This window comes from Gymnoscopelus braueri (assembly GCF_963280865.1).
Source record: "Gymnoscopelus braueri genome assembly, chromosome: 14".
NCBI classification, from domain to species: domain Eukaryota; kingdom Metazoa; phylum Chordata; class Actinopteri; order Myctophiformes; family Myctophidae; genus Gymnoscopelus; species Gymnoscopelus braueri.
Window position 1 is genome coordinate 21,453,313 of NC_137619.1, and position 25,088 is coordinate 21,478,400.

The window sequence follows — 25,088 nt, forward strand, 5'->3', positions numbered from 1 at the left end:
ACAAAAACAAACAAAAAACATTATCTTAACTGGTAAGGAGACTTCAAATGAATGTTTCTGTTCTGAACGATTACAGTTATATTGATTCTAGACAATCTCTTGTCTAGAAAAGGGACAAAGACATGTCTGTTCTGTAATCTACTAGTGAGAATGTATCTGATACAGACAGTCTCCTGTAGTTGTTTTTGATAGCAGGTTATTTAGATAGATGCTTGGTTCATCGTTTACCTGCTATACTATATTATCAATGAATGTACAGATTGTTATTTTGATAGTAATTGTTAAGATTGATGCTGAGTTCTTGGTTTACTCGTGATGCTAGTTTACTGAGGCACTACACAGTCTCTCTGCATTTGTTGTACAGTATGTGATTACCTTGCTTATTGTAAATCGCTCGGGTTAAGAGCGTCTGCTAAATGTTAAAATTGTCAAAATTGTAAATCGTAATATTCAAATTCACAGGTGAAGCGAAAAAGCGGGATCTCTTTTCTCCTGTTGGAACTTTAAAAAACTGAGTGGCATGCATGTGACATTACAATTTTAAACTGATAACAAACGTGCCCTTCACACAGGATGTGCACAGGCTGCAACTTTGCTACTATGGTCAGTGCAAGTCCACAAGCAGAGAGTGAAGTGACAAGAAAATAAACATTGCCATGCCAGCCAACTTTGTTTATAGTGTAATCCTGGCTTACATAGCGAGCTAGTGCTGCTTGACAATGATGATGAAGGTTTAGTATCTAGGATAGACCACACAACCAGTTGAAATGGCTGCCCTAAATGTAAATAAATGTATATGGTGGGTGTAGTCTGCAGAACAACCAAGTAGGTGAGCAGTGTGCATACTCCAGTCTGCTAAAGTAAATAATAGAGATGTTTTAGGATCTGGTTGAAGTAAGATTGTTTTCAGTTCAAGTAAGCAGTCAATAGAAAATGTTATATTTTCATTGTTATTGTTATTCTTTGTCTATTTTTGGGTTTAGAGGACTATTCCCATATCCTTCATATTTTCCCTTTGATAACAATAGTTTTTTGTTTGTTGAATCTTATGATCACTGACATTTTGGGCAATCTGTTCAAATTGGATCCCTGCAATTGACTTGTTCTTCCATTAAAGCAAAACATGACTTTAGAAGAAAACATTTTTTTTCTTATTTTTTTTCTTTGTTCTTTATTTACCCAGGGTAGTAGCTGAGCACAAGTGCTCATTTTCAGCAACGCCCTGCACATAGAAACACACAGACAGACAGACACAAAATCCTTGTGCCTTCAGCGTAAACTAAATGACGCCTACAGTAGCTCAACAGGTAGAGCAGGATATTTTGATAGGATGCGCACATATACTGTACAATAGTATTTCACCGTGACTATCCCATGACTATCCTCTAATCCTCATTGAGTTCTTTACCAGTTGCTGCTCCAGACAGTGAGAGATGAGGTGCTTGCGTCAGTACCACCTGTCCCTTTGAAACACGACTGACATGCCTCACTCATCACCCTGTTCTGGCTGTTCACTTGCTGAATTTAAAAGGTTTTGGATTTAATGAGGAAGACATAACAGGTAAGGTCATTTAATAAGTGTCTACTAAAAAGAATCCTGTACATAAAGTGTTCAGATATTTCACTTAGGCTACAACAGTTAAGGGTACCATAGATTCACAGGTCTAAACAGATTTTTGCCAGTTTTTATTTTATATAATACATTTTGAATATATGATACAGAACAATGAGAACATACAACATACAACAAGCAAAACAGATTCTTACAGAGCAGAATAGATGAGATAAGGGAGGTAGTGCATTATTTTATTCATGCAGAATAGATACGTTCATGTTCAAACAAACATTGACATGACATTCAATGCATATTAGTTATGCCCTGTATTTGTATAATTCCCCAATTTACCCAAACAGATTTTCCTAGCATTTTTTTTGTTCAACTCATTGATTTTTTTTGACAGAGATTTAGGGCAACAGCGACCATAATTTGCTGTAGCCCCTAAATCTCGGAGATGGTGAGGAGAAGTGTCATCTGGTGCTGACAGACCAAGTGGAGATTGACGGGAAAATTATGGAAGTACTGGCAGAACGTCCAACAGCTATTGTACGTGACAGCTCAGTTAAACTGAGTGTACAGTGAGTAAACTTAGTAACTTAGTAGTGTGCAGTAAATAACTGCACACTTAAAAACTCCCTTATACCTTTATTTTTTCTACCGGTTGAGATGAGTTAATTCATTGTAACGCAAGCAGCCTACATTGGAGCCAGATAATTCATGTTTTGTTTTCTCTCTTGTCATAGCGCTCAAGGGGCTAAACCAGTAAACATGGACCCACATTCACAGGAAATATGGACGAACTTTAAAGCCGCTCTGGTCTTCTCTCTATGCATCTCAGCAGTATATCTGTTCTATGACCTCGCACATGAGTTCCCACAGCACCTCTATGACTGCCCTGGCCAAACAACGCAGGATCTCCTAACACAGGTTGAGGGTTCAGAACATTTCATGATGGCTGCCTACAGAGACCACAGAATGGATGGATCCACACGCGTCCTTGCTGTCATCAACACAGAGGAGCCAATGACACTTGATTGTGTGTTCTGTTGCCCGGGACGTGGATTACAGAGAAGTAAAGGAGCAGTCAGGAAGCACAGAGTTCACTATGGCACTAAGTACATCGCTGGGGATGTGCTTTGCCCCAAGGTGTCGCAGTGCAACGCCACGCATGTGCTGCTGGCCATCCACCACCACGATGGACATGTTGTGGGAGGACCATTTCTGACAATACAGCACCAGGAGACAAGGGAGAAGGACTTCCCTGTCTTCTTCACCGTGTGCATGAACTCCGTGTATGGGGACTACAACAACGCCATTCAGTTCATCCAGACCATGGAGGTGTACAAACTGCTGGGAGTACAGAAAGTTGTTCTCTATCTCACCACCTGTGGGCAGGACTTCTACAAGGTTCTCCAGCACTATGTGGAGGAGGGAACTCTGGAGATTGTGCCATGGTGGTCACAGGTGTTGCGTAGGGAGATTCACCTCAATGGCGAACTGAGTGTCCTGAACGAGTGCATCTACCGGAACAGGTACACTTCTCAGTATGTCCTTCTGGCCAATGTGGACCAGTTGCTAATCCCCTACAACCACACTTCCCTGCGGACGCTTATGGAGGAACTGCAGGGCAAGCATCCAGAGGCCTCTGTGTTTCAAGTGGAGACCCATGTCTTTCTGTTGTTTGACGATGGACCCAGAAACGCAAGCCAGTCCAGTGGGCCAGAAGGGAGACACATGCCGGGAGTGGACATCTTCAAGCAAGTCTACAGGGTGCCTTTTCTGGAGTACGACTACCGCGTCCACAAGCTAATCATCAACCCCAGGATGGTTGACCAGACCGCCAGCTTTGAGGTTACAAAGAGCTATGGGAAAACGGTAGACATCCCACCCGAAGTTTGCAGGATGATGGAGGTAGAGGAACCAGACGATGATACAGACAAAGCAAACCTGGTCCTTGACAACAGACTGTTGGACTTTGCTGCTCACCTTGCACGACAAATGAACAACACCATAAAAAAGACACTTTAAAAACAAACTGGATGTGTTGTAACTATACCTCGAACAAAAAAACAAGAACAGTATGTCCAACAGTCGGCTTCAAATTTTATTGATGAGAGAAACTGTATCTGGAACTGTATCTGAAGCTGCCATGGGCTGATTTCCCATAATATTGAGTATCATGATACTTCTGTGATATCACAATAATTCTACCATATTACATTTGGGATATGATCAAGCATACTTAAAGTGCATAAGAAAAAATATTTTGTATTGTGCACTGCATTTCCTGATGAAAATGTACTTCATGGAAGAAATTGCAAATGTCACGGTTAACACAAAAATGTTGATTGTACTGTATATTCTCCGCTTGGACCTGAGTAATACTGTAAAACTTCAATTTATAAGTCATCAGAAATGCACCAAACCCTTCTCTGAAAGATCTAAACATTCATCAATGCTGGTTCTGAAATACCTTGGTTGAGCTCCTTTTTATTGTGCAGACACTGCATTGGGCCAGAAGAGGGTGCAATGGTGTAACACTTACACCAGTGTTACAGAACATAAAGCTGAGTGAAGTACTAGGCAACCATAAACTTGCCTCAAAAACACTGGGGTAAACATAAGCAGATGGACTGCGTTGTCTTTAAATGATTAGGCATGTCTCGAAAATGTACGTTGTAACCTCAATGGATACCTTAGAGAATAAAGTTATAAATAAAAGCTTTTCTAAGTGATTGTCTGTTTAATTGATAAGGATGTCTGGTCACAGGATCTGGAATTCAAACCAACTCTGTTAATGGGAGTGGAACTTTTCTTTTTTTTCTTCTCCTTGCTGAGAAATGGTATTATTCCTGGAGTTCCATACACTTGAATTACTCACGGAAAACCACAGTTTTTTAGTACCCCAATTTACTCTCAAGCAGTAGAGCTCATTGTACAGATAAAATCATTGTTTTAAATAAATTATCCCTTCATTACTTTCCCAGATTCCTTCTTTGGTTATAATAAGTGATTCATTTATTGCAATATTAAATTCAAGATGCACAATTCTTGTTTTCTCACTAGAGGGTGGGGTGGGGTGGTGATGTCATAGGTCAGGTCAGTCCAAACCAAACAACATATCTCTAACTGGCTAGATTTCCATGTAATTTGCTGTGCACCTTCATGCTCCCTATGGATATGGGTGACCCAGTGACTTTTCCTCTAGTGCCGTCCCCATCCAGGCGCCAGGGGTGGCATGTTGGTTGGTTAATGGCCCTTTGATGTGGTTGGGTGTAAGGAGTAGCACAGCCGCAAGGGAACGCTAGTGGGGCTTTTATACTCGTAGTCTTGTTAATTAATTGGTTATACAGTCAATTAAATCAAGTGTGTTGCATCATGCGGTATTGCTTTCTTTAACTGCATGGAAATTATGTTTCATGCATGGATATATAACTAAGTATTTTGATTTCTAATGTCATTGCAAATGTCATCATATAATTTGCCTCCTCATTCAATGCCACTTTGACAATGCACCTCTTGGTTCTCTAACGTCTCAATGTCACTAAAAACGAAGCTTCAGACCTCCCAAAACAAACTGATCCGACTGATACTTCTCTGCCTAAAGCCCATGACCCACCTACGGTAATTCCAACACACTTTGCTAGTCTGGGATGGCTCAGGGTAGAAGACAGGGTTAATCAAATAAAAATGGGATTGGTATTTAAGATAGTCAAAGGGGCAGTGCCCTCAACACACTCATACCTGACTAACTACTTCTCCAAAGTGAGTGACACTCAAGACTCACAGGGGCCCCTGGGCCAATCGTTTTTGAGGGGCCCCCATTGCTACCCTTAATAGGCAGTCAGGTGTGTAGCGTTGTGTCACGCAAACACATTACTTGGATTGTATGGCATTTGTGGATCAAGAAAGCACCTGTGGCGACCCGTTTACTGGATTTGCAGTCTAAAAGGGCCCTGGGCCCCCGTTACGTCCATATAGGAAGGGCCTTGTTGTACTGTATAGGCTGAGGGGCCTACATATTTGAGCGTAAACCTATACATACAATTTCATAAATTGTCATTGAGCCTCGTGGCTCAAGGCTGCCCAAGGGACCCTGGTAGTCAAGGGCCCCAGGCCCCTGGCCCCTTTGGGCCGGTCTATAATCCGTCCATGGACACCCACAGTCACAATACTAGAGGGAGCGACAACGATCTGGTTCTAACCAAATATAGAACAAACATGGGAAAACTCTCATTCTACAACTCTGCCACCAAAATGTGGAATTCCCTGACACCATCCATTAAAAAATGTGAATCAGTATGAGAGGGGAGGTAAATGCGCACCGGAGGAGCTGACATTTTTCCCTTTTCTCCTTTGTACATAGAGTTTTGTATTTGTTGATGACATGTATTAGTGTGTTATTTCTTAAATGCTACGTTGATGAATTGAATACATAGGACCACAATGGAAACAAGTCCCCAGGGCGTTTTTTGTGTTACCCTTTTAGCCTTAATGTCTGACTGTACCTCCTGCTGTTTACATTTCTGAACAATAAAGTATTCAATCAATCAATCAATCCTGCAAATATGGGTGAACGTATGGCCACTGATTCTATCTCAGGAACTGGTTGCCCGGAGCAACAGCCAACAACCCAATCACAGCGTGGTGGCCGTCCTTTTGGCCAATGGGATCTATAGCAGACTACCGGAACGAACAGATCCCCTCCCTTCGTTCGGCCGGGGCTGCTGGCTGGTTAGGTAGGTGTGTCTTCCGGCTTGCCTGAAGAAAGTTGAGGGAGGTTCGGTGGCAACTGGGTTTTGCTAAAAATGGACAGCCAGGGAAGGAAAGTGGTGGTCTGCGACAACGGAACCGGGGTAAGTGGATCTGTAACCGTTATATTCCGACACACGTTCCTTAATTGAACGGTTGTTTTTTCGGTCAAATCTGTTGGAAGGTTTGCTGAAACAGGAAGTGGGGCAGCTGTATGCTGTCAGCATTAACGCTAGCTAGCGTCAATGGGTGGATATTCACACACGTAGCTTAATAGCAGAGTTATATTCACTCATTCAGGGACTAAACCAATATCTGGTTAAGTAGCCGCTAAACTATGTGATGAAAAGAGAATATACTGCCTTATATTACCTTGTGGAGACAGTGGAAAGGACTGCTCTGTTAACGGTGCTAGCTAGCTGACAGCACGGTAGCTAACGGTAGCTAGCTGGCTGCTATCATCAAGCCCACAGTTTCCAGACAGACACATTTAAAAGACCATACTCTATGTGGTTCTCAAACTATGTGGTTCTCCCCTTAACTCTGACAGTATACAAATAGGGTCCATTTGTATATACTGTCTGAGTTACATATTTGTAAGGGTCCATTTAGACCCCCGAAAGGAACCCAGGGAGTCCCTGAAATCCACTTTTGAGAACCACTGTTCTATATGAATACTCGATGTGAAAAATGGAACATGGAGATACACGTATATTTTGAACAACGTATATGATAATCTCCTGCCCCCATCTCCTGTGCTCAACCGGTGTTATTCAGAATTATGATTTGATGCACATTGCTGCTTTAAATACAAATACAACTGTTACTGTATAACCGAAGTCACTACAGACTTGGACTGACTGCCTTGATATGCATGATTTCGATACATACTATAAATACACAACAAAGTATGCATGTACAGAACAGCACTTCCTTGAGTGCTCTAAAAAGAATGAGATCAGGCCCCCTGGCAAAACTAACTTGCATAGTTGGAAGCAGCAAACGGAAGTTGAATATATTAAACAAGTGTGCTCTCAAGGAGGAACACTTGAGTTTTTTAACTGTCGGCAAATGGAATGAATCAGGAATGATGTCATTTCAGTGTCCAATCGTTGCACCGTCCCGTGTTTATATTTAGTGACTTGACTCACTGAAAATCAGCACTGTAAAGCTGGCTCCAGACCAATCCAAATCGGCCCGACTTTGGGCCGATTTGGCTTCGGGAAGCGTCGGCCAGTCGGTTAGGGGTCCGTCGGCCAGTCGGTTAGGGGTCCGTCGGGACCTTTTCGGCCGACCCAGAGCCGACCGAACATGTTCAGCTTTTTAGCCGACTGGCAGAGCAGTGGCAGTGACAACAAAGGGCTGTCGGTGTTGCCAGATTATGTGAGAGAAACAAGCGACCATGTCTATGAAAACCTACATTCACTGTTTCTCGTTGTTGCTCCCAGAGAGAGAGAGAGAGATTGATTGATTTGACCTAGTTTTGCGCAGTTTTGGTGCGCAACACAACCCTCATTTAAGTGAATTGCTTTCACCTGCTGCTGCTGTGTGGAGCGCAGTGGTGGAAAAAGTACTCAAATGTTTTACTTAAGTAAAAGTATCAATACTGCAATGTAGAAGTACTCCGTTACAAGTAAAAGTCCCGAATTAAAAATGTACTTGAGTGAAAGTACAAAAGTATTGGTATCAAAATGTACTTAAAGTACCAAAAGTAAAAGTACTCAAATGTTTGAAAATAGCAGATCTACAAGCTCACGACGCGTTGTGAGCTTGTAGATCGGCTATTTTCAAATAGCCTAGGTATAAAATAGAGCTAAAGTGGTTACTGTATGTTTTATAATGTAATAATTTATATCTGCAAAGTAACTAATAACTAAAGTTTTCAAATAATTGTAGTGGAGTAAAAGTAGAATATTTTCCTCAGAGATGTATGGAGTAGAAGTAAAAGTACTGAAAATTAGAAATACTCCAGTAAAGTAAAAAATCCTCAAAAGTGTACTTAAGTACAGTACTTGAGTAAATGTACTTAGTTACTTTACACCACTGGCGGAGTGTGCGCTACAGGGCATATCTCCAAGCCAGGGTGACCTACCCAGGCTCATGAAATTCATATGCAGGCATAGTAGCCAATTAGAATGAAATCCGCAAAAACGGACTCATATACTGATACAGAACCATATATTGGCTATTATATTATGGCTGTCGGGTGGAAATCTTGTATGTTCCTTTTTTATTATTATTTAAAAACAATTTAAAATCGTGAAAATAGCCAATCTACAAGCTGTAATTATTAATAATTAAGAAATACTATATTTTAAAGAGTGAAAAATCAACTAAAGTCATTATTAGTGCAAGTTCATTCACATTTCATTTGAATGAAAATAACTTGTGGGTAAAATACATTCTGTGAATCTAATGTGATTAATGTGACCCCTACTTCAGTCAGTGAAGTCCAGGGCTGAATGTGACATATTGAGACCTATATAACTAAATATTGGTCATTTGCCAACACATTATTTTGTGAAATAAATGGGTTATATTTCACAGATAGTTATACTATTCTTATAATATATTAAAATACAATGATCCTTAACCTTCAAGTTAAATGCATTATTTCCGTGGACTTAAAAATCATTTTTGGACTTAAAAATCATTATTATTTTTTTGGATGGCCTTCCTGCCCTGGCAGGAAGACCGGGCAGGGCCTTTGTGCCCTCCAAAAAATTACAACACCAAAGGCCAAGTGGCCTTGCCCCTAAAATGACGAAATTCCAGGCTTGAATGCAATAGATGTACTCTGAGTCTGTTACAAGTAAAAGTCCAGAATTCAACATTTACTTGAGTAAAAGTACTAAAGTATTGGTATAAAAATGTACTTAAAGTACCAAAAGTAAAAGTACAAAAATGTTTGAAAATAGCAGATCTACAAGCTCAGAACGCGTGCATCGCAACACGTTGTGAGCTTGTAGATCTGCTATTTTCAAATAGCTTATAGGTATAAAATAGGGCTAAAGTGGTTAATGTATGTTTCATAATGATTTATATCTGCAAAGTAACTAGTAACTAAACATTTCAAATAATTGTTGTGGAGTACAAGTATAGACAATTGGAAATACTCCAGTAAAGTAAAAGTACCTCAAAATTGTACTTAAGTACAGTACTTGAGTAAATGTACTAGTTACTTACACCACTGCACGTCAGTGAAGAAAAAACGCTGGGAACATCCCTAAGTGGCTTTGCAGGGAAACAAGCCCAAAGTCGCTTATAATAAGCAGACCTGGCAACGCTGGCACGCTAAAAGTCAAATTAGCACATGAATGGCCAGTCGGCTGACAGACTTAAATGGTAACTTTTGCCAACCGAATACCAGTCTGTTGCAGTCTGGAGTAGTCTGCAATAGTCTGGACGAGTCTGTTTGGTGCGGAGTTGCCTTTAAGGGGACTAACCATTTACTTCAGTCAGCATTTAAATAAAATCCACAGCTCCTATTATTATTTTTTGCTTGAAAATGAAGTTGACTTGGTTATGTTATGTGTTTGCATTAAGTCCCTGGAAAGTTATTCAAAGCCCACGGAGATTCAAGAGGTTTTATTCATACAATTACATCAAGTATGTGCAGTGAAATGACCAATGGAGGCAGCTTTTTAAATAAAGTCCAGTTACTGTTCAGGAAGTGGTATTGGTGACAGACAGTAGTGTAGAGATGCGTTGACAGTTTTAAGGAACCTTCAGTAGTCAGCCAATAAGAAAAACAGGACCTTACATAGTATACATGGCCACACAAGCAACTTGGATTCTATAATGCTATTATGGCATATAATGGCATCTTAAGTTGCAATACCAACCCTTGACAGCCCATTTATTGAAACGGAAAAGTCCTATCTGATTGTATTAAACAACGTTAAACTCACCAATATTGCAGTTGTACGGGTCGCTTGGGTTATCCTCTTAATATCTGTCAATCATCTTTGATTGTCGATCATTTTGTGTTGAAGTGTTTAAATTTGGAAGCACTCGTTTTCAATAACTCAACATCCTGCGGCCTCCTACCTTATGTGCAATTTTGAAACCGGTGGTAAGCAGGACCGTTGAGTGATTTGATTTCCAACGAGCACTTCCAAATTCGAACACTTAGAAAAATAATCGCCTGCACAGAATTTATTGACAGAAAGTAGCTCATAACTTGTCTACGGTGGATTTTTATGAAACAAAGACTTGGTTATCGTCTTGACAAAGATCGTCTTGACAAAGACGATAACCCAAGCTTTCCATACAGCTGGAATCTTGGTGAGTTTAACGTTGTTTAATACAAATCAGATTGGACTTTTCTGTTTCAATAAATGGGCTGTCAAGGGTTGGTATTGCAACTTGGATGCCAGATAGCATTCTAGCATCTAAGCCATGCAGATTTTTGACTCTGATTTGTTAATTTTTTTCTTATAGCAAGTTTGAACTCTTAAAATTTTACAATGTTAATATGCAACTTTTAAATTGGCATAAACTCAGCTAAATGTTAGACGACCGCAAATGCATACAGTAGGCATAAACTGTGTTTCATCAGCGTACAGCCTAAATATGTGTCCTCATGTCTTCTTGTCTGTTTGTTTGATTGTTTGATTCTCTTGTCCTCTTCCATCCTAGTTTGTCAAGTGTGGCTATGCAGGCTCCAACTTCCCAGAGCACATCTTCCCTGCGCTGGTCGGGAGGCCCATCATTCGCTCCACAGCCAAAGTGGGAAACATTGAGATCAAGGTAAAAGGCCTGCTGCACGTCATTTTACTCTAGTGGATACTGGATATACATTAACAGAAACCCTTTGTGAGTTGAAGATTGGCTATTTTTGCTGCAAGTTTAAAATGGAGCTTAAGGGAGCACTTCACCCCGATAATGTCATTGGTAGACACTAGGCAGGTTTCTGAACTGTCCACAGCCCACCTCTGAGACGCAGAGCGCTTAGACAGAAATGGTACCATCTTATAATGGGCATTAGTAAAGGAGCAACTTTGAAATGCAACTTGAAGTGGTTAATGTTGTCCAGGGATTCTGCACAGCTGCTTAAGTTCAGGAGGTCTTCGGGACCACCTTTCCTTTCGATAAAAGAAAATAAATGCAACCTCTTTTGTTCTGGAAAATGCCTTTTTTTTATTTTGAATGCGTCCTCCTATCTCTTTCCTCCCTGTTCAATCTTTGCTTTTATTTCTGTTGTGTTTTTATATATTTTTTATCTATATCTGGTCACCTCCCCCTACCCCCACCACCCATGATGAAGTAGAACCGCCAGAAGATGGTAAGTGCAGGTTGGTGTGCGCCTCCTGTCCATGCCCTGGTTGCCTGATGTCATGTTTGAACCAAAGTTTCATTGTTTGTTTTTTGTTTTGTTGTCTTTCTTTCTTTCTCTTCTTTCTTTCTGCATTTTTCAGATTTACTCTCTTTTTTGTTGTTTTTTTCCATCTTCCTGTTATCTCTTAATTTTTTTCCTACTCACATTGTTTTTGTTCAACAGCTCGGCTTTGGTTTGAATTATGAGGAATGGAGTTTTAAGTGTTCTAGAAGTTTAACAACCCTGAGTTCTACTTAGTTCTGCACCGAATATAGTCGATCTACAAGCTCACAATGCTGGATGCGCTGTGAGCTCGGCTATGATCATTGTACGACACCGGCGTCCAAATGTACAAATCGGGCTTTCAGACCTGTTGACAGACCTGTGTTCATGTTTCTCTGACATAAAGAAAGACATGAAATACACACACACACTGCGCTAATGCACTTCCTCTCCTCTGGCTGTGTGGCAGAAATAGCTGCGATGAATTGTCGACCAGCCGTTATTGATGGAGGGGCTAAAAGAACATTTGGATGAGTTCCACTCTTCCAGCCGCTGATGTTCTGTTAACATACTGGACCACCCCTTCCTCTGTGCTGACTCTATTTCGGGTCTCATAATCATAACACTTTACACTTCCACAGACCTCAGGTAGCAGAAACTGAAGCCAGGTTAGCTACAGTATATAGCTATAGCTATAGTATAAACTATATGCATTAAGACTACATAGCATTATTGATTAGGTTCCTAAATTGAACTAGATCTATATATTAATATTTCCAATCAACATGGCAAGTTCAGAGCACATGTCCTTCACTGCCAGAAAGTGTTTTCTGCTAAAACTGTTGCAGTGGTGTCCGCACCATCAGGATACAACAAGACAGACATCTGAAGGCACTAGGCAGGAGACAAAACCACATGTTTTCTTTTCCTTTCCCTTTATTGAAAACACACGGACGTGTTGCCTGTTACTGGGACTCTTATCGGTGCCAAAGCCCACAGGGTGAACCCATAAAATGGCCGCCGTCTGTAGGCTTTTGATGTCTCCCAGTGGAACGTGAGATGCTTGGCTGTCTGGCTAACACTCGGCTAATCAATTGGTGTCCATGGTTTACGTTGCAGCTGGTTCACATTGCCAGGTTTTGCATGGCCGGTTGCTGGTTTGTTTTGTTGGTTTTATGTCTTAATGGCGGTGCTAAAACAATCTTGTGCTATAGCTAGAGGATCAAGAGTTGATGGATCCTGAAGTCAACTGCATGGAAACAGCTGTCTTGTGCATGCTGGGTAATTTCATATAAAAGGGGACGTTTATTTCCTAATTTTCAGAGGACATGAATGCTTATTGCTGCCCTCATCATTCACATTAATGGAGTGAAAGATTACATTGAGTGCTTTCACCTGTAAAAAAAAAATCCATTAGCCTAGAGGGGATAAAGTTGCCTACTTCAAATTAAGATATATCCTGTCCTCCTTGGCTGATAACGGCTTTGGCTTTTGATGGAAGAAAAGATCGGACCAAGGATCGGACCAAGTATAGAACCCTGTTCTATATGAAGCATATATAGGGCTAATGTGGCAAAAGGAACTGAACTTGACAATGTTTTACAGTGATCAATCCAACTTTGCTCTGTTGTGCTCTCCTCTGCCCTCTCCCAGGACCTGATGGTGGGTGATGAGGCCAGTGAGCTGCGCTCCATGCTGGAGGTAAACTACCCAATGGAGAACGGCATTGTCAGGAACTGGGATGACATGAAGCATCTTTGGGACTACACCTTCGGCCCAGAGAAGCTCAACATTGAGTCCCGCAACTGCAAGATTCTACTGACTGAGCCGCCCATGAACCCCACCAAGAACCGAGAGAAGATCATTGAGGTGAGTTTGGCTTATAGTAGGTAAGACCCTCATCATCTCTGCATCCACATAGTAGCTCTGCTGGACAAGGTTTACACTCCACTTGAGATTTAGATCTAGTCTATTCCTTATGCATTATCACCTGTGTTTCAGTACAGAGAATATGAGTGTGATTCCATTGTGCTGCGATAGTATTTGTGTTTTCACTAGTCTTTGTTTTTCCTGTCTGGAACAATCCATTGTTCTGCAGGTGATGTTCGAGACCTACCAGTTTGCAGGCGTCTACATTGCTATACAAGCTGTGCTGACGCTGTATGCTCAAGGTAAGCCTACACATGAATGTTATGGCTGTAAGTTTAGCGCTTTGACCTATTTACAACAATGATGTTCAGATTATATATTTTTTGCAATACAAGATTGCTTTCTTGTGGGATCATACAGCTTGTGACCATAAAGTCATTGATTCAAGGCTGTGGAACATGTGGATGGGGCAAGAGAGTGATCAATGCTTATTGCATAAAAAACATTCCTCATAGGGAGATTCTTTGTGAATAAAAACTGTTGTTTACTGTGTTTAGGTCCCAGTTGTGAATGTGTGTAAATGAATGTGGAGCAGGGTGACGTCTTTTGTATTTTGTTTCAACTTACTCTTGGTGCCACATGGGTGGGGTTTGCCACATACTGTAGGACAATACCATGAAATACAATACCATGAAATACAATACCATGAAATACAATCACATAAAATACTTTAAAATTCATATTAATGTAAGATATGTTTCTGCTTAACAAATTATGTGAAACTCCTTGTCCTCCACATCTTTTTGACCCCCAATTTGGCACTTCCAATAGGATAAAACACTGAAATATTATTTGGAATGTCTGTTTATGCTGTCTGGTCTGTGGGTTACTTACAGAGAATTTATTTGTAGTTAATTATTACATTAGATAGCTTATCTTTTGCTTCTAAGTTGTATTTACCCAGGGCATTTACCCTGGCCAACACCTAGTTGATGGTGTGTGTGTGTGTGTGTGTGTGTGTGTGTGTGTGTGTGTGTGTGTGTGTGTGTGTGTGTGTGTGTGTGTGTGTGTGTGTGTGTGTGTGTGTGTGTGTGTGTCTGTCTTGTATGCATGTGTAATTGCGTATCTGTGTTGGGGGGGCCTATGTGTCTGTGTATAATATACCCATTTATGTGTGTACATTGTAAATGTATTTTTCAGGTCTTCTGACTGGTGTGGTAGTGGATTCAGGCGACGGTGTGACACATATCTGTCCAGTGTATGAGGGCTTCAGCCTTCCCCATCTGACACGACGTTTAGACATCGCAGGCAGGGACATCACCCGCTACCTCATCAAGGTAACAAGGTCAAAAGGCGTGAAACTAAATTTGCAGCACCCCACTGGGTCAACCAGTTAATCCAATGAGCCTTTACATTTCTGCCTAAATCAGAGCCAAGCCAGCCTGGGATGTGGCAACAAATCATTAAAATGTTGATTATAACTGCAAAAAACATGCCTGGTTCATAGAAACCTCTCCATCATATGACAATTTGAGGTACATTGAAAAATCTGTTAGGTGGTAGTGAAAAGAAAAATATTCTTCATCTCTTTTATTAGCTGCTGTCACTTTTCTTGTGGTGGAACGGTTCCCCTTATGTGATCGGAGAACACAGGAACACTGTTGCTCTGACCCTTACACTATTTGGTGAAATGCAGTGAAGGTTTATAATACTCTTTAACTCATACAAATGTAAGTCGCTCTGAGTAAGGGCATATCACCTGAAATGTTACATTAATCTAATCGGCGTCTCATCTCCTGGTACAGTTACTGTTATTGAGGGGCTACGCCTTCAACCACTCGGCAGACTTTGAGACAGTGCGTATGATGAAGGAGAAGCTGTGCTATGTAGGATACAACATCGAACAGGAACAGAAACTTGCCCTGGAGACCACTGTGTTGGTGGAGTCCTACACGGTAAGCATGCACATGCACACACTAACACTCACACTCAGTCAGTCAGCAAGCCGCACATGCTGAATCCAAATGTCAACAGTCTAGACTGGCAGACTTCGGTCTTATGTGCTGTGACGTTGACCAAATTCCTTTGCATGTGTCAATCCTGCAAGGGTGCAGGGCTGTGATGCACTAATGAGAAGGGACTTCAATATCACACTTGTGCCTGTGATTATAACCAGTTTAAGTGTCACTGCAATTGTTAGTGTGTTAGCCTAAAATGTTTTGTTATAATTTATTTTACTTTAAGTTACCAATAGTTAGAATTTAAGTGAAACATGATATTTTATTGTCACATCCTTATTGCTATGCATTTTGGGTAAGTCTAAAGTCTGCACCCAAAGTGACTCTCTGGAAATCTGCACGATAGTCTGCATTAGATCCCTTACAGACTTAATGAATCTGGACTTCACAGGAACGTGCCTGTTAAGTCTGCCATTGCCAGTCTGCAAATGTGGGTTAGTCTGGATATTTTCATTCATGCATATCATCTTACATTGAGAGAGACGCACACGCGCGCTCGCACACACGCACACACACAGTACAAATGCATCATTATTGGATAAAAGTATTTCCAAACCAGTTCTTAGAAGATTAGACACTGCACAAGCTAAGGTGTAATCAGACAGGGTTTGTTCTGAGATGCTCAGCCCATTGTGGAGGCTGGCAGTGTTGCTGCCCTCTCATGGACACTGTGTAGATGACTTGTCTCAACTTGGTCTCTCACCAGATTTTCTCCTTCCCCATTTACCCAGTGAAAAGGGGAAACCTCCATATATGGTCAGATGTGTTCAGCAGCTGTTTTGGGGGTTGGATATGCTTTTTCTTTTCTTACCAAGAATTGCAATCCATTTCCAATATCAAGCCTGAGGGGGATTTTAATTTCCAAAAGGCTTTTTGTTATGATTCATGTTGAGCTCAAAATAGAATCATTATGGAAAATGACCACTCCTCCGCCAACTCCACCCACAGGGCTTTTATTTGAAAAGTGGCAGTATTTTTTAAGTAACTAAACCTGACAATTTGGGAGGGAGGGAGGCGGTGGGGGAGGGGGGGTTAAGAAAACCACATGTCCTGTGTTGACTCTGTAAGCTGCTGCGTTAGGACAGGACAGCTGTGCTGACTAGCAGTTTTTTCTGTTACCGAAACATAACGAGGGTGAATTGCTGTTCCAGTAGGGTTGCTTTTTTTTACGCAACCCCCCCCACCACACACACACACGCACACATTCACAAACGCACACACACACCTACATATCTCTAGAGGAAACTGAGGAATGTCAACTCTTAAGACCTGTGTTTAAGCCTAATTTATGCTTGGGTTGAAAATATGTATTTTCAACTGAAAAATCAATGTGAGTGGCATCAACACAGTGAAAATACGATGTCACCCCGATAAGGTCATTCGACAAAGCACATAAATTAGCTGCCTTCTATCGAGTGCATATTGTCTTATTGCACTGTGTGTCATACTGCACTTGTGAGTAGGTGGGAAGTGTACTGTGCATGTGTTTTTTTGTGGGTGTTTGAGTGAGGCCATGTGACTTTGTGCACGCTCGTGCGTGTGGTGAAACAAGGAGGGCAATGTGACTCTGGCCGAAGGGGCCTGAACTGAGTTTGACATCATTTCCTGTGTGGCCACAGTGCGGTGGAGGCTGGGCTGCCTTCCACTTCCTCCCCCTGGCCACAGCTGAATGAAGCCTTTTTATGGAAACACACACACACATGCACTGCCTCTACTTAATATATAGGCTACACCTAGATGATCCCTCATGTATTATAAACTCCTCAAAAAAGTTCGGAAACGTAACTTCGGTCGATTATTTCTCCCCTTCAATAATACCAATTGGTATTGTATTTTATATCGTTATTGTTGATTAGTCACCTTTACAACGAGGTATAACTTTGTAAGGATCGTGGAATGAGCAACACAGCTAAACATGTGTGTAGCGGCCCCCAAAGAGTTGCCAAAATCCCCCAATCGGCTTCTTCTGTTATTCGCTCTCGTTTTGAGCGACCTGCCAGCACACACCTGCTGGTGCTGCCAGTCACAGGTGTGTGACTGGCAGCACCTGAGCATGGGTCCTAAAACTTCTTTGACAGAGATCTGTCTTTACTTTACTTTATTTGTTTATTTAGACAGGACAGAGCATATTAATGAACGTCACATGAACGTAAATACACCGGATTTAGCAAAGATGCTAATTTTCATCCGCAGTCCCCACACAAAACATAAAATCAGAAAAACAGACAAACGGTGGAATACATAACGTTACATAGCCTCGAAGCAAAAAAAATTTGCCTCCTGAGTATGTTTACAATGATGATAAGAGTGAGGCTTCCTGTCAAACACTTTGAGCGCACTTTTGTAGAGCTGTTCAATGGGTTTTAGAATCGTCACGCCTGTGCAAGACCAGTTTGTAAAACAGTATTCAATGTGTGATAGGATCATACAGTGAAGATACTGTGGTACCGTTGTGCAAATCTTGGCTGTAAATCTCTGGAAGAAAACCTATGGTTTCTCTGTGAAACAAAGGTGAGGAATCTTCTTGGGGTGTTGTCTTCCTGGGACGGCCACTTCGCGGTCTGTCTTTGACTTCAACAGTCTCACGGAACTTGGTCCCAAGTTTGGAAATGGAACCAGGGCTGACACTCTGCGTAACGGAACACCAGCTTCCACTTGCCTTATTGCACAGGCCTTATCCTGAAGGGACAAACGTGGCATCTTTCCATCAACAAAGTTGCAGGACCCATGCTCAGGTGCCAGTCATACAGCGATTACCAACAGAAGCACGTTTAGCTGTGTTGCTCATTCCACAATTGCACGATCCTTACAAGTTATACCTCGTTTGTAAAGGTGACTAATCAACGATAACAACGGTATAAAATACAATATCAATTGGTATTATTGAAGGGGAGAAATAATTGACCAAAGTTAAGTTTCTGAACGTTTTTGGAGGAGTTTATTTGACCTGGGAACCATTCCAGTAGACCATTTACTGATCCTTATTTTTCTCACTTGCCTGCTTTCTTTTGCTCTCTTTCTGTTATTGACATGAACTCGTTCTCTCTCATTTTATTGCTCCTTTTGAGAATTAGAAGGTTCCCTGTTCGATCCCGGAATTGCACATTAAAGTGTCCTTAAGCGGGTTGGCATCTTGCATGGTCGTCTCCGCTGTTGCTCTGTCAATGTGTGACAGAGTAATGGGAGCGATACATTGTGAAGCACTGTGGGTGGTCGGAAGACTAGAAAAGGGCTATATAAATGCAGTCCATTTTTATATTAATAGTTAAGCATTTTTCATTCGTTCATAAATTCTGTTTATTAACACATTGGGTGCCAGAATTTTATAATAACAGATTACGTTCGGTGCCAGAAATCTCACCGTTAAGCTGCGCGGCGCTGTTTAAGCTGTAGACTCCAAGACGAGAAATCCATGTGAAACAAAGCATGCGTTCATTTTGCACGATGGTCCTGGCTAACGCCTGGAACGATAACATCTCTCACGCGAGTAACAATGGCGGAGCGATCGTGCATACAAAATGAGTCGTTTTCCCCAGCGTAAAAAGTTTCAGAGTTATAGGGGTTTTATCTAAAATGTTTGTTATTGGTTTAATTTAGTTAACTATAATCATGGTCCATTTACCACTTGCATTGACACATCCTTGCTATCATCCTCTCTGTCTCCTCCCTTCCTCTGCTCCCGACCTCAATCTATAGCTTCCTGATGGTAGGCTGATAAAGGTAGGAGGGGAGCGGTTTGAGGCGCCTGAGGCTCTGTTCCAGCCCCACCTCATCAACGTGGAAGGGGTCGGCGTTGCCGAACTGCTATTCAACACCATCCACGCAGCTGACATAGACACCAGGTACCTCCCCGCCCCCCCCACACACACACACACACATACATACACACACAGAGGAATAGACAGATACATATTTACATACAAAGGCAGTAAGGCACTGAAACAGATCAATGTTTCCTCTATGTATATTCTGCAACAGCAGTCCACAGTCACGCCACGCTAAAAATATTCTGTAATGGTCTCCCTAAGTGGTTGAACCTCAGTCAGTTTGAAACTGTGGTGTGGCGATGGAACTCGCAGTGGCCTCCGTTTGTTTCCTTTCCACTCTCTGGTCAAGAGGCGATTGTCAATAGCTCATGCAAAGTGGCAGCAGTGCCAGCGTTCCTCCACTTCTGCTCAGATCGATTCACACTTCTTGAAAAGGACAGACTCACAGGTTTAAGAATAAGGTAATCAGGGGACACAGAATCGCCGATAGACACGTTTTTTGTTTATTTATAGTACGGATCCCCATTAGCTGACACCTTAACGTCAGCTAGTCTTCCTGGGGTCCAAGACATTAGTGTACTCACAAGTGGTTAAGACATGTACCACAAAGGCTGTGATGCCTGACAGCGAGTCCCAGGTTAAATCCCCGGGCACGGCAGACCATTGCTGCATGTCACTACAGGACCCTCCCTGTTACCTGTCTCTCTACACTGTGAACTATCAATAAAGGCAAGAACAGCATGAACAAATAGCAAAATTAATTAGGTAATCTGGCTTTGATGTGAAAATCACTATATGTAATATCTTATATGATGTGGGGAAAAGATGGTCAAATGGGCTTGTCACTCAAAATAATTGTGAAGTAGCTAGCTATGTAACTAAGAGATGTTGAGTTAACACTCATAGCCAATCAGTGAAACCATGTGCAACAATGGTTCTTTAATTGAAGACTAGACAACTGATAAATAAGTGTGCTCTTAGAGAGGATAATAAATGAGAATTGATGAGATGGATGAGGATGGAGAAATTAGCTCAGCTACTGACACAACTCTCCAAATTTCTTTTGACTTCTCTTTATGCGCATAAAGTCATGGGTTGGTACAAACCTGTATGTGCAGCCACACATCCCACTATAGAGACTATAGAGACAAAATACTATTACATTTAAATTTGGGGTATTTGAATGTATACTCTTTATCACCTCTGCTCTCTCTCAGGTCTGAGTTCTATAAACACATAGTGTTGTCAGGGGGCTCCACCATGTACCCCGGCCTGCCGTCTCGGCTGGAGAGGGAACTCAAGCAGCTCTACCTGGAGCGGGTTCTCAAAGGAGATGTGGATAAACTCTCGGTGAGTCTTAAGTACACTGCTTCAAAACACATGCTGTACATGGATTAAAGTTCTCAGTCGCCACAACTGTTTTCAGTCATTTGGATTCCATGTTTTGTTCGGTTATAAGCTATTTTAAGATTAAAGAGGTGGTGTGGTCAAACTAGCAATATAATTGATTAAAGAGCGTTTATTACTGTAGTTCATTAGGTGTTTTATTCCATAAAAGCAAAGGTTGAAGCCTCAATTTCTTCAACTGGATGAGAACAGCAGGAACATAGGTTTAGCATGATAACAGGCTACAGCTTAATATCATTATTCTACATATTGTGCTAATTGTTTAGAAATCCGAGCTCTCGTGTGTGGCGGGGGCTCCCTTTGTGCTGTTTCACAAATAGTAGATTAGAACTTGGCCTGACAACATTTTTCAGGCCAAGTTCGATAGATTTTATTTTGCTTTATTCCATGCACAATCACATCACAATGTAGAATCATGTGTCCAACAAAGGGGGAAGTTAGTAGGAACCTCAGGACTCTGGGTACTCGCGTACCCCTTCTTGCCGGGGTGTGGATGGAATCCCATGAGTGTCTTTCATCCTCTCGCCCCCTCTACACTTTCAGTCTTCTGGCTAATCTGGGCAATGTTATTTGGTGCTTTGTAATCAATATTGGATATTCATGCTATTTGGGATCACTCTTACAGAAACATTTAGTGTATTAAATTTACTTGACTAGAATTATGTATTAGCACAGTTAGCCCCCATCCTCACATCTTATATTATTTGAAAAGGCAAATAAACTTTGGGCTAGCCTGAATCCACCCTTGTTTAGGGTCGATGTCATCTGAATGGGGGTCAATTAAATCAATGTGGCATGGTCATACAGCCACCAGATGGCGCCAAGGACGTGGGTTTACGTTGGTGTGACAACTGTCCTTTTGGGGAAAGTTTAAATGCGCCTAAGAAGTAATTAATAGCCCAAATTAAAGCAGATGGGGCTTTAGTAAAGAATTAAATGTTTTAATGTTGTAAATTATTAATTTCAGTGTACGTAAATTTTTTTTTAAGTTTTATACAAGATTAAGAAAGCATAGATATTGAATGATGGACTCAAGATGAAATGGTGGTTTTGAAATGACTGCCTTTCTGTCTTTTCTTTTTAATCAACTCAAAATCTTCATCTCTCCCATGTTGCAGAAATTCAAGATCCGCATCGAGGACCCTCCCAGGCGTAAACACATGGTATTCCTGGGCGGAGCAGTGCTCGCTGACATCATGAAGGACAAGGACAACTTCTGGCTTACCAGAGAGGAATACCAGGAGAAGGGAGTCCGCGTGCTGGAGAAGTTAGGAGTTACTGTCAGATAAAGCACCACCTGGCTCTGAAGCCTGAGTTATTCTTAGTTGCATGCAGGTGTCCGCGCACCAGAAATATCCAATCTACAAGCTCACAACGCGTCACACTCCCGAGTCCGACGCGTTGTGAGCTCCGAGATTTCCAGGGCGTGACACTTGCGTGCAACTAAGTGTAAATCACGCTTGACAGATGCACACTCACATACACCACCATATACACACATTCTCTCCTCTCCCTATCGCAGAATATATCAACTTATCCATCTTTCCTTTTATTCACTTCTCAGTAGCTACCAAAACATCAGAAGGGGGGAGTGTCAGTGAAGTAATGCCATCACCTCCCTCCCTCTCTTTCTCTCTTGACTCTTCCCCTCTTCTGTCCTTTCTGATGGACTGTAGTTTAGTCGTATCTTATCTCACCTGGTTCCAGGTTGGCTGACGTCCTGCACGCCAGCCTGTGAGAACCAATCCTCTTCGGAGGTAACGTACAAGCCCCTCCCTCCCTTGATACTAGGTGTTGAAGGGAGATGTCGCCTATCCACTCTATTCATATTTCACTTTTACTACAGGTTGATTGGGTTATATATCAGGGTGGGAAACCGACGCCAGCCAACAAGCCAAAGGCAGGTACATTTTAGCTGTGGCTGGATTACCCATTATTTTTTGGTAAGCTAAGATACTATTCTAAACATTATTTGGACTTCATTTTATGTTCTAAAACCTTAGCTGTTTAGTCTACTCTAGTTAGCTACTCTAACCAGCCGTTCTTCAGAGGCTGTATTCTATGCTTATTAATCAATTCCCATTTGGTTTGCTAGTGAAGTTTGGGATGTTCCAGTGCCTCTGTGGCTTAGACAAAAGAAGTAAGCTTCCTGTCCTGCTTGTAACCCTCCATAGTATCACAATCAGGGTGCACCACAAACAGCCACGGGCCGGTTTCACTTGCATAAGACCAGATTCCAATTGAATGAGGAGTGATATGCCGGTTTTTATATAGGATATCATGATCGTTTCTTTTTTTTCCTCTTTTTTTTCAGGGAGAGGGATTTCTTTTTCTTTTTCCTTCTGTTGGACATATGTGTTCAAGATGTCTTTTTAATTTAAGTTTTTTTTTTACCTTTTCTTTATTGTTCGTTGCTGTGCACTACTACCATTGTAAATGGAGTACATACATTGTGGTAAAAGAAGTTCCTCCATGTTTTTATGAAGAATTAATTATGGCGATGACGGTTTATAAGGGACAGATAAGATAAACACACACAAACATGCACGCAAGCTCGTGTGAACTTGTCATCGGTTGTGTGACGGTACTTTGAGGTACAGTATATAAGGGTTCAGGGGTAGATCGGAGGGCTATTTTGGGTCTTATTTGCTCTACCGTTTGTAGATCTTCAACTGAATGAGTATGTTTAAGCATTTATAGCAACTTAAAGGAGTCTGGAGAAGTGGAGATGCTATAGCACTTCACCTACCATATTCTTTGAGATCTACTGATGTGTAGAGAGTGAGGGAGGTTCGATGGATCAGGAAGTCGGTTATAGAGTACCACATCATGGAGAGAAATTAAGGTATTTTATTGATGTGGAGATGCTGTCGAGACTAGTATTTAAGTTTTCCTGGTCTTTATTCCCAACGGTTTGGCATAATGTATATTGGAGGCACTTCTATTCAGTCTGATACATGTATATTTTTTTGTTTTAAATTTTTCTTTTTTCAAACTTCTATCCAGTGCCAAGCGCAATTATTGTTAACTGGATCTCTCATGTTAAATGTGTTTTTTATTTTCCTCTGTTGCTGTCTTTTTGTTTTATTTTCCTTTATTGTTCATAGCATAACTGCCTAACGCTGATTTAAATAAAGAAAAGTGATTTATAAGGAACCGTGTGTGTGTGTGTGGCATGTTATTTTTGAACCCACAGGTAACATTCCGATTGAATTACTTAATTACAAGGTTCCTGCACTGGTCTGGAAAAGTAGGGATAAGTGAACTTGATTATTTCCCGGTGTTAAGTTGGGGATTGCACAAAAGTCAAATGGTATGGAAGACATTTTAGTGTCAAAACAAAATGTTTTGTAAAATATAGTGTTATGGCCTATGTGATGTTGACAGTGCCGTATTGTCAGAAGAAGAATAAAATAAAACGGTAATGGCCATCTTTGATCTATATCCATCTATGTACTGTAGATTAGTGTTTCTCAACAGGGGTGGTACAGCCCCCCCAGGGGCCGTACCGAGAAGTTTGTGGCCGGGGTGCTGGAAGCAATATTATTTAAGGGGTTCACTGAGGTACTCTTGGGGGGTGTATGTATCATCTGACAGGATACTGACCATGATACTGATGTCGGCATCATGGTCAGTGTCCTGTCAGTATCACCCCTTTCACAGCACTGTGTGACAGGGCCTGACATCCCTGTGGGCCTGATACTGTAACATTCTTATAAAAAAAATTGTGCCAGAATTCACCACTTGTTGCTTCTACAGTCAAATTCAACTGGTATCATGGCTGAAGAAAGTGAGACTGAAAATCAAGCATGAGGTCAAATTAACTTGGTGTTTTATTTAATTCCACCTGACAACAATGAATCAAGGTGAAAACGTAAGGAATTGTGAGTGAGTGAATCACTGACGGGGCCTGACATCCCTGTCACAGAAGGGCCTGTGACATCAGACCCCTCTCACAGCAGTGGGAGAGGGGCCTGATGTGTCAGGGCCTGCCTGACATCCCTATGTCAGAGCAATACACAATATAAATAAATCTTAAAAACTGGATATTGGACAGGAGGCACTGGCCAAAAAAGGCGTGGAAACTGATCAATTTTCTTATGTATGTTTTTGATTAATGCAAATTATTCTTAGTTTGACAAAGAAATAAAGTGCAGGTGGGGTGGAGGAACAGGAACAGTGAGGACAAACGGATGAAGAGTCCCTAGTCTGGAGCCCAGAGCTTCAGGAGGAAGAGGAAATGGAACAGTGGCAGCGAGGACTGGCGCCACCAGAGGAAGAGGCTCTCTTTCCGTGCCTGAAATAAAAGATCTCACCCAGACTCTTCCGGCCTCCTTCCATTTTAGTCCCTAGACTCTTGTCACTTCCTCCTATAGCCCCTCCGCCATCCTTAA

The 25,088-nt window shown here is 41.6% G+C and overlaps 2 protein-coding genes across 4 annotated transcripts; both read left to right on the forward strand.

The window, feature by feature from the left end:
- The first annotated feature begins 1,408 nt into the window (after positions 1 to 1,408).
- On the forward strand, positions 1,409 to 4,356 carry LOC308100363 (uncharacterized protein). Of its 3 annotated transcripts, XM_080449386.1 has the most exons (3): positions 1,409 to 1,561; positions 1,962 to 2,104; positions 2,302 to 4,356. In XM_080449386.1, exon 3 carries the CDS (start codon positions 2,327 to 2,329, stop codon positions 3,584 to 3,586), a length of 1,260 nt encoding a protein of 419 aa, XP_080305512.1. In that variant the 5' UTR covers positions 1,409 to 1,561; positions 1,962 to 2,104; positions 2,302 to 2,326; the 3' UTR covers positions 3,587 to 4,356. The 3 variants fall into 3 exon arrangements, with proteins under 3 accessions (XP_080305512.1, XP_080305510.1, XP_080305511.1); XM_080449384.1 differs by lacking the exon at positions 1,962 to 2,104; XM_080449385.1 differs by lacking the exon at positions 1,962 to 2,104 and having other exon boundaries at positions 2,310 to 4,356.
- A 1,923-nt stretch (positions 4,357 to 6,279) lies between these two features.
- Positions 6,280 to 23,850, forward strand: actr2b (actin related protein 2b). The gene is made up of 9 exons (XM_080448637.1): positions 6,280 to 6,414; positions 10,952 to 11,062; positions 13,287 to 13,502; positions 13,732 to 13,804; positions 14,703 to 14,839; positions 15,308 to 15,457; positions 19,217 to 19,362; positions 20,505 to 20,637; positions 21,813 to 23,850. The coding sequence occupies exons 1-9, from the start codon at positions 6,367 to 6,369 to the stop codon at positions 21,981 to 21,983; spliced, it is 1,185 nt and encodes a 394-aa protein (XP_080304763.1). The 5' UTR covers positions 6,280 to 6,366; the 3' UTR covers positions 21,984 to 23,850.
- Positions 23,851 to 25,088: the final 1,238 nt, after the last annotated feature.

Excerpts from the sequence above, each read along its gene's own strand:
- LOC308100363 (XM_080449386.1), top strand. The coding sequence starts at position 2,327 with ATGGACCCACATTCACAGGAAATATGGACGAACTTTAAAGCCGCTCTG.
- actr2b (XM_080448637.1), top strand. The coding sequence starts at position 6,367 with ATGGACAGCCAGGGAAGGAAAGTGGTGGTCTGCGACAACGGAACCGGG. Across the intron at positions 13,805-14,702 it reads GCTGACGCTGTATGCTCAAG|GTCTTCTGACTGGTGTGGTA; the intron begins GTAAGCCTACAC and ends TGTATTTTTCAG. Across the intron at positions 15,458-19,216 it reads TGTTGGTGGAGTCCTACACG|CTTCCTGATGGTAGGCTGAT; the intron begins GTAAGCATGCAC and ends CTCAATCTATAG.